Source organism: Belonocnema kinseyi, chromosome 5, assembly GCF_010883055.1.
Source record: "Belonocnema kinseyi isolate 2016_QV_RU_SX_M_011 chromosome 5, B_treatae_v1, whole genome shotgun sequence".
NCBI classification, from domain to species: domain Eukaryota; kingdom Metazoa; phylum Arthropoda; class Insecta; order Hymenoptera; family Cynipidae; genus Belonocnema; species Belonocnema kinseyi.
This window is the reverse complement of record NC_046661.1, coordinates 85,592,780-85,602,745: the sequence shown is the minus strand read 5'-3', so window position 1 is coordinate 85,602,745 and position 9,966 is coordinate 85,592,780. Positions and strand designations below refer to the sequence as shown.

At 29.1% G+C, this 9,966-nt stretch overlaps 1 protein-coding gene across 1 annotated transcript in view; it reads right to left on the bottom strand.

Annotated features, from left to right (window-relative positions):
* The window catches only part of LOC117173762 (gamma-aminobutyric acid receptor alpha-like), a 201,895-nt gene that overhangs the window by 23,482 nt on the left and 168,447 nt on the right, over positions 1 to 9,966 (bottom strand). The window contains exon 2 of the mRNA XM_033362401.1: positions 2,894 to 2,976. Within this exon, the coding sequence (XP_033218292.1) occupies positions 2,894 to 2,976 (83 nt within the window). The remainder of the gene's footprint in view (positions 1 to 2,893; positions 2,977 to 9,966) is intronic.

Sequence of the window (9,966 nt, the reverse complement as noted above, 5' to 3'; positions counted from 1 at the left end):
TCGCAGTTATCTAGCACTAGTAAAAAAGAACATAGTTATAAAAAATAATGATTTGTTTAGATAATCATTTTGTCTGAATTGAATTAATTATTAATTCACTATAAATGAATAAAAGGCAAATAGTTGCAAGTTTAAAAAGAAACTAAATTTTTCTAGCATTATTTAAATTGAATATTATTAAAAATCATCACAGATTGTGCAAAAAATTAAAGTTTTTAACTTTAATTAATTACTCACCTCACTCTAATTGCAAATTGGACAAAAAGTGGAAAATTTTTGAAAAACGGAAATTTTCTAGCATTATTCTAAGAGGATGTTATTAACAATTATGTAGAATTGTTTAAAAAATTATGTTTCTCAACATTAGTTAACTTTTACCTCACTGTAACTGAAAACTGGCCAAAAAAGGGGAAAATTGTTTGAAGAACTGCGACTTTCTAAATCTATTCTTAGAGAAAATTGCGAAAAACTATAATAAATTGTCTAAAAAATGTATGTGAACATTTCATTATAAGTACACAGTACCAAAAAATGATAATTCGCGCTAAAAACACGTAAAATCCATTTTTTCACTTATGGGGTATTTTTGGACCTTATAAAACAGACTTCTGGGGGGGGGGGGGGGGGGGGGGGGGGGGGGTTATTTGATAAGTAATCTTTTAAACATAATCTGTGGCTAATTGTGAAGGGAAATGTTAATATTTAATTCAAAAGATTTAAAATTGAAGATTTTAAATAAAATTTAAAAAAACGTCTTTTTAGGGTTTCGTTGGCCCGGTCAGAAACCCTTATAGTTTCGGTCGAGTGTCCGTCCGTCCGTGTGTCGTACGACTCAAAATAGAGATGAGGGTGGCGGACAACTTTACATGCAGCAACTTTGCACGTGCCACACTGTGCATGTTTATGTCTTCACGTAAGGTTGTATATGAGGGTGATCCTTTGTATCTACATATCATGATTTTTTAACAGTTTCTTTGATTTCTTCGAATTTTCTGAGTTAATTGAATTCTTTGAATTCTCTGAATTCCTTTAATTCGCTAAATACCATGAATTTACATAATGTTTTGAATTTGCTGAATGCCTTCAATTCTCTGAATCCCTTTAATTATCTGAAAATTTTGAATTCTGTGAATGCTTTGAATTCTCTGAATATCGTGGATTCTCGGAATTCCTTGAAGTTTCTAAATTCCTTGGATTTTATGAATTCCTCGAATCCGCTACATTCCTTGAATTCGCTAAATTCCTTGAACTCACGGAATTTTTTAGATTTGCTGAAAGCGTCTAATGCTCTGAATCACTTGAATTCTCTCAATTCCTTGAATTCTATGAATTTCTTAAATTATATGAATTCCTCGAATTTGCAGAAATTCATGAATTCCCTAAATTCCTTGATTTTACAGAATTATTTAAAATTGCTGAACGCCTCGAACTTTTTGAATCCCTTGAATTCTCTAAATTCGTTCATTTCTGATTTCCCTAAAGTATCTGAAGTCCTTGAATTCTTTCAATTTTCTGAATTCCTTAAATTCGCTTAATTTATTTAAATCTCTGAATTCTCTGAATTCGCTAAATTCATTGAATTCACGAAATGCATTAAATTGCCTGAGGGCCTTGAATTCTCTGAATTCTCTGAATTCGCTAAATTCATTGAATTTACGAATTGTCTTGAATTACCTGAAGGCCTTGAATTCTATCAATCTCTTAAATTCTCTCAACTCCTTAAATTCTCAAGATCCCTTTGCTTCTCTAAACTCCTTCAATTCTCTGAATTCCCTAAATTCTCAAAATTCTTTGAAATCTTTGAACTCCTTGAATTCTCTGATTTCTTCAAAGTCCCTGCATCCCTTAAATTCTTTGAATTCTCTGAATTCCTTGAGTTCTCTGAAGTCCTCGAATTCGCTAAATTCCTTGAATTCGCGAAAAGTCTTGAATTTTCTGAATGGGTCGAATGCTCTGAATCCCTTAAATTCCCTGAATTCCTTAAATTCTCTAAATTCCTTGATTTCTGAATTTCCTGAATTCCTTAAATCCTCTAAATCTCTTAAATTGGCTGCATTTCTTAAATTCTCTGAATTACCTTGAACTTTATGAATTCCTTGAATTCTCTGAATTCCTTGAATTCTCTTAACTCCTTAAATTCTCTGCATTCTTTGAAGACTCCGAATTATTTAAATTCTTTGAATTCCCTGAATTCCTCGAGTTCTCTAAAGTCTTTGAATTCTCTAAAGTCCTTGAATTTTCTAAAGTCCTTGAATTCTCTGAATTACTTGAATTCTCTGAATTCCTTGAATTCTTTTGAATTCAAAGAATTCTATGGTTTCCTAGAATTCTCTGAATTCCTTAAATTCGCTGAATTGCTTCAATTCTCTAAATTTCTTGAATTCACGAAAAGACTTGAATTTTCTAAGTGGCTCGAATTCTCTGAACCACTTGAATTTTCTGAATTCCTTGAAATATCTGAATTATCTGATTTCTCTGAATTCTTTGAATTATCTGAATTTCTTGAACTCTCCGAGTTCTTTGAATTTCCTGAATTCCTTGAATTATCTGAATTCCTTGAATTCCCTGAATTCCTTAAATCCTCCGAATTCCTGAAATTATCCTAATGCCTTAAACTCTCCTAATAACTAGCATTCTTTTAATTCCTTCAATTCTCTTAACTCCTTGAATTCGTAAATTTTCTTAAGGTCGATGACCTTTGATATAGGGTCCAAAATTGATATAGGGCACAAAATTTATATATGGACCAAAATTGACATAGGGCCAAAAATAGACATAAGGCACAAAATAAACATAGGGTTATGTGCATGAAAATTCTAAGACAAAAATTGGGACCATCGGTCTTATATCGGGAGTTAAGTGTATTTACTTATACTGTATGGAAGATACTAACAACTGCCGAATTTCAGAGGACATCTCTGGGTGTCCATTGGGAAGTCCTCCAAATTCATGGGACAGCCAGCTTTGATTGTGAGCCTGAAAAAAAAGATTTAATTTATTTTTAATATAAGGATCATTTAGAATTAGTTGCAGTTTCGGGAAAGCTCCTTAAAAAGGAGTTTCCAAAAAATAAATTATTGCTGCCATTCTGGATTCACAGATGTCGCCTGCACAACTGTATACTTTTATGTCCTTATTTAAGGGTTTATACGAGGGTGGTTATTTATATTCACGTATGATAAATTTTTAGCAGTTAAAATGATTGAATCCTGAAGAATTGAAGGACTTTAGAGATCTCAAGGAATTTAGGGAATTCAAGGAATTCAGAGAATTCAAGAAATTCAGAAAATTCAAGAAATTCAGAAAATCAGAGAATGAAAAAATGTCAAAGAAACCAGGAACTTTAAAAAAATCAGAGAATTTAAAGCAAGCAAGGTATTAATTAAACTCTAGGAATTTAATGAATTCAAGAAGTTCAGAAATCTCCAGGAATTAAGAGAATTCAACGAATTGATGAAAATCATATAATTCAAGGAACTCAGGGAATTCAAGTAATTCAGGGAATATAGGAAATTCATGGAATTTAAAGAAATCAGGGAATTCAAGGCATTCAAGGTATTAATCGAACTCAAGAACAAATTCAAGAAATTCAGAGAATTCCAGGAGTTTAGGGAATTCCAGAAATTGAGAGAATTCAAGGCATTCAGAAAATTCGAGTCGTTCAGAAAATGCAAGGCATTTCGTGAATTCAAGAACTTCAGAGAACTCAAGCAATTTAAGGAATTCAGAGAATTTAAGGGATTCAGAGAATTTAAGAAATTCAGTCAATTCAAAGAATTAAGCGAATTCAAAGGATCCAGAGAATTTGATGCATTCAACAAATTTGAGGCATTCCGTGAATTCATGGAATATAGAGAATTCAAGCAATGCGGAGAATTCACAGAATTCTGAGAATTCAAGGAAGTCAAGAAATTCAGACAGCTGTTAAAAATTTATTATATTTATATATAAAGGACAACCCTCATGTATACCCTTACGTGAAGACATAAACGTGCACAGTTGGAGACGTGACATCTGTGCACGTGCACAGTTATCACTTGTAAAACTGTGCACGTGTACAAATGGCACTTGGACAACTGTGCACATGCACATATGGCACTTAAATAACTGTGCACGTCCAAATTTCTGCGTGCACAGATAGGATCTCATGGTCTTGAATGTGCACAGATGGGCGTGCACAGTTGTCCGTCCGACCATCGACGTGCGCAGTTGGGCACGTGCAAAGTTGCTACGTGCAATGTTGCCCGTCATCCACCCCGTGCCTTGCCGAAACGTGGAAAAAATTACGAAAATAACCAACTTGGGAAATTTACTGCGCAAAAAATATGACAATGTGCCGCTCGTCAAGCCAGACAACTTTTATTTGCAATTTCTTTAAATAAGATTGATACTTTTTTTACGAAAAAAATTTAAAACTGGCAATTTTTATTGTACCGAAATCAATTACTTTTCAAACTGAAGTCGCGAAAACTCGGTTTCTGTTAGAGGAAATGAACTCGGTTTTTTTCCCAATAAAAGAACTCTACCAGTGCTAATTATTTTTTTAAAATATATTTTGTTCTGATATTTGCGACATGAAAATTATTGCAAACCATTACTGTCAGGAATCGTTTCCTCAAACTTTGACGGAAAAAGCCTGCAGGGAAGTTTCGGAAACGGAAAACTTTCAATGGCAAAGTTATTCCTTGATATTTAAGAAAAACTTTGAAAAGCTTGAGACAAGTCTTCCTCTGTGTTTAAAAGATACGAGAGACTTTGTATATTTATTATTTTATTTATTTGTTATAAACAAATTTTATGAAAAAATTGACAAATAGCCTTATTATCGGTGAAAAAACTTTTTTTTGTTGCTAAGATTGCTTCATATTAATGTAGGAATGACATTTAATTACAAAACTAATTTGAAAGTTTATAATAACCCTTGTTATAAACAAATCTTTTGAAAAAATATCGAAATTGGATTTTTTTTAAATTACAATTTCCTTCAATCGCCAGAACGACTTCAGGTATTCCTCAAAATAATAAATATTTAATAATATATGATAAAATATAACAATTTAAATTTTTATAAACAAATTCAAAATTGTTGCCCTTTCGCATAGAAATTTTCTTTGCACTGGAAAATTTTTAAGCTATTGGACGAATGACTGTTAGTCAAGAAAATATTTAAAAAGTTAACAATAACCACTGTTATTAACACTTCTTGTGACAAAATATTTAAACTTAAGGTTTTGCCAAAATTAAATTTTCTTTGATGGCCAGAATGGGTACATATATTGCTGAAAATAATATATTTTCGATTATATTTCGTAAAGTGTAATAATGTAACAAATGCAACAAATGTTTATCTAAATTGTTTATAAGAATTTAAGTTGTTATATTTTAATAAACATTATCAATAATACATTGTTTAAAGAATATCCGTAGCCATTCTGGCGATTAAAGAAAATAAAAATTTGATAAAACCTTACATTTGAATATTTTGTCACGAGTATTATTTATAACAATGGTTATTGTTAATTTTTCAAGTATTTTTGTGACTAGAAGTCATTCGTCTAACAGCTTAAAACATTTCCAGTCAAAACAATTTTTTTCATACGAAAGGGCCAAAATTTTGAATTTGTTTATAAAAACTTACAGTTTTATATTTTATCAAATATTAATAAATATTTATTATTTTAAGAAATACCTGAAGTCGTTCTGGCGATTGAAGGAAATTATAATTTCAAAAAATCTCAAATCCTAATATTTTGTCACAGGAATTGCTTATAACAATGGTTATTATAAACTTTTCAATTAGTTTTGTATTTAACTGTCATTGTTGTATTAATATGAAGCACTTTTAGCGAACAGAAATTTTTTTACCGATAATAAGACTATTTGCTAATTTGTTCGTAAAATTTGTTTCAAACAAATAAATAAAATAATGAACAAATTACTTGTCTTCTATGAGTCCCTAAACATTCATTTAAGACAATATAAAGTTCACCTAATCAGATATTAAAGCGTAAAAAATGTTTATGCTTAAAATTTTAGTTTTTCCATACTTTGAGTAAAAAAATTATTAATAAACAAATAGAGGAGAAAAAAGTTCGGAACTTTAAGCTTTTCAAAATTTAATTAACTTTATTAAAAAAAAAGAACTCGAAATCAGACCCAAATTGAAGCCTTTCGACATTTTTGAACGAAAACAGTGCATTTTTAGAAATGCTCAAAATTAAACTATCAAGAGAATTTCGATATGTGATTTTTCAATTTTTGCACTAATTATGATTTTTTTACCTTTTTTCAATGCAAATTGTTGCTAATATATGAAATACTACTTCATAGTCATAATTAGGTGCTTACATGAATTGTTTAAGCAATTTATTATTATTGTTAATAATATTCAATTTGAATCATGCTAGATAGTTGCGGTTTTTTAAATTTACTACTGTTGGTCCAATTTTCAATTAGATCGAGGTGGTTAATTAATTATAGTTGAAAAATAATGGTTTTACTAATTTATTATTATTTTTAAAAATCTGTTATTTGAATGATGTTAGAAAGTTAAGGTTTTTTACGGTGAAATTTTCGACTTATTGTCTATTTTCCAATTAGAGTGAGGTGGATAATTAATTAAAGTTTTAAAATTAAATGTTTAAATTATTTTGTATTATTTTTAATGATTCTCAATTTGAATAGTGCTAGAAAATTTATAAATCTAGCAAAAAATTCTATCGCGATTTGTGTAGCAAGAATTGTAGCTGGAATTTCTTATACTGCAAGAAAGTGTACAATTTTATTACAATTATCAGACATTATTACAAAATGAATAGAACGAAATCTATGGCATTGATATCTTTATCTATTAAAATACAAAATTGTAGACTTAATTCGGTATTAAAACATTTCATGCAAAAAAATTTGAACTTCAGTTTTATCCGCAAACCTTATGAAATTTGTTTGATTTGTGGATGAAGGCTCAAAATAATAGCAATTTGTCAACAACTATGAGTCTGATAAAACAAGTTCTAAACGGTCAAGTTTTGAAACCAACGTAACCATGAAGATGAAATGGAATGTCTATACGTCGTACGCACTTCAACCATCAGATTTTTTTTTTAAATTTGAAGTTTCAAGTTCACTCAATACAGGATTTTATTCAAAATTTTATAAACTTTAAATTTTGAAAATCGAAAAAGGTTAAAATTTCACAAGTTTTATATTACATACTTTCAAAATCTCTTTAGTTCATTTCTGATTCGATAATAACTTAACTTAAAAATGTGCATGTCCCTCGAATTAACTCGTTCATTGAATTTGTAAGTCCAATATAGAAAATTTGATAATTGTTTTATATAATTATTTATTATAATTATAATTATAATTAATTATACTTAATCATTATTATTATGTTATTTAAATTATTTAATAATTTCAAAGTTGCGGAAAGTCTTTCGGAAAGATTTGCTTTAAGATAACGGAATACTAAACTTCTAACGCACCTAAATGATAAAAAAATTATTAAAAAAAAATTAATTCATGATAATAATTTTTGTTGCAGAAGTTATTTGAATTCAGTACAAAAAAATTGATCTAAAGACTCAGTATTACAACCCTGATGGCCATTTCTACTGGGGCAGCAATTAGGTTGTTCAAAAATTCTTTGGTGCCTCCTGTTCTTATATACAAAAATAAATTGAAAGAATTTTGCAAAAAAACTCTTTATTGATGTTGACAAATTTATTCAAATCGTTTTAAGTAAAAATAGTATTTTTCGGTAAAAAAAAAAGTTTTTGTGTTTAACTTGATTCTATACATTCATGTTTGAAAAAATCTTTTTTGGAGTGTATAAGCCTAAACGACCACTCCACACATTCCTTGAATTCCGTGAATTCTGTGAAATCCTCGATATCTGATATTTGAATTCTTTGAATTATTCCAATTACATGTATTCTTCAAATTTCATACATTTTACGAATTTCATAATTATTTAAATTTCTTGGATTGTTCGAATTCTTTTGAATTCCTGGAATTCTTTCAATTTCTTGAGTTCTTTCAATTCCATAAATTCTTCAAGTTCTTTTAATTCTTTGAATTCCTTGAATTGATGGAATTCCTTGTCTTGCTTCAATTTTATTAATTCCTTAAATTTCTTCAATTCCTTCATTTTGTGAATTCTATCTAAATTACATGACTTCTATGAATTTTCTTGATTCCAGGAAATTCTCTAGAATTCTAGTTTACTTTTAATTCATTGCATTCTTTAGTTACCTGGAGTTATTTGAATTTCTTGAATTCTTCGAATTACTTGTATTTTTTAAATTTCATCAATTTTTCGAATTCCTTGAATTACTTGAATGCCTTGAATTTTTGGAATGCCTTGGATTATTTAAATTCATGGAGTTCTTTTAATTCCATAAATTCTTTAAATTCCTTGAATGACTTCAATTTTTTGAATTCCTTAAATTCCCTGAATTCTCCAAATTCCTGTGAAATCCTTGATATCTGAAGTTTATAAATTTGTTGAATCCTTAAAATAAATATAATTTTCTGAATTCCATCTGAATGACATGACTTATATGAATTCTCTTAATTCCCTTAATCCATAAAATTCTCTAAAATTTAAGGATTCTTTGAGTTCTTTGAATTCGTTGTATTCCTTGAATTATTTGAATTCCTGTAATTTTTTTAAATTCTCGAATTCTTCGAATTACTTATATTATTTAAATCTCATATTCGAATTTCTCGAATTATTTGAATGCCTTACATTCTTGAAATTTCTTGAATTATTCACATTTCTTGGATTATTTTAATTCCTTTAAATTGCTAGAGTTCTTTCTATTTCTTAAATTCCTGAATTCCTCAAATCCCCTGAATTCTCCAAATTCCTGAAATTATTTGAAATCCTTGATATCTTCAATTTATGAACTCGTTGAATGCTTGGAATACCTTCAATTATTTACATTTCTTGGATTATTCGAAATCCTTTGAATTCCTTGAGTTCTTTCAATTCCTTAAATTCTTCAAATTAGTGGAATTTCTTTAATTTTATGGATTTCTTAAATTTCTTTAATTCTCCAAATTCCTTAAATTCTGTAAAATCCTTGATATCTCAAATTTCTGAATTTGTTTAATTTTAATAATTAGATTAATTGGCTAAATTCTATCTGAATTACATGACTTCAATGAATTCTCTTAAATCCAGAATTCTCAGAAATTCTCTAAAATTCTAGATTTGTCTCAATTTTTTATGTTCCTGGAATTATTTAAATAGCTATAATTTAAATTTGATGAGTTATTCGAATTCCTTGAATTATTTGAATACTTTTAATTCTTGAAATTCCTTGAATTATTTAAATTTTTCGAATTATTTTAATTCCTTTTAATTCCTTGAGTTCTTTCAATTCCTTCAATACTTGGAATTCTTTAAATTCTTCAAATTCCTTAAATTCTGCGAATTCCCTGAATTAATTTTTATACTCGGTTGGAGAAAAAGCAAAATAGAAAATTTTCAATTTGGTATAAATAAACTTTCTTAAAATTGTGCTTCGATATGCAGTTACTGGGAAATCCGGAAACGTACTTAAAAATAAGTAATTCATAGCAATTCATTATAATTTCACGATAAAAGAAAGAAAACAAAGGAAATTTAAACCTATAAACTAAAAATAACGCCGAGATTTTGAACCGGGGGCGGGGGGGGGGGGCTCGCTTTTTATTGTGAATTCAAAGATATAGGCCTAAAATAAACACACAAGAGGAGATGTATATGTGTATATATATGTATATATATATATGTGTACCAGGTGTATACATATGAAACCGGTATTGCCATCTAGCGGCCAGTAGGCATACTTGTAGGCACTGTCGGAACTTACGATTTGTGCTAATTGGCGTATTGTCATCTGTCAACAATATCCAATACCAAACATTTCAAGTTTCATACGACATCGTGATTTTTTTCGCTCTTGAAAATGTCGA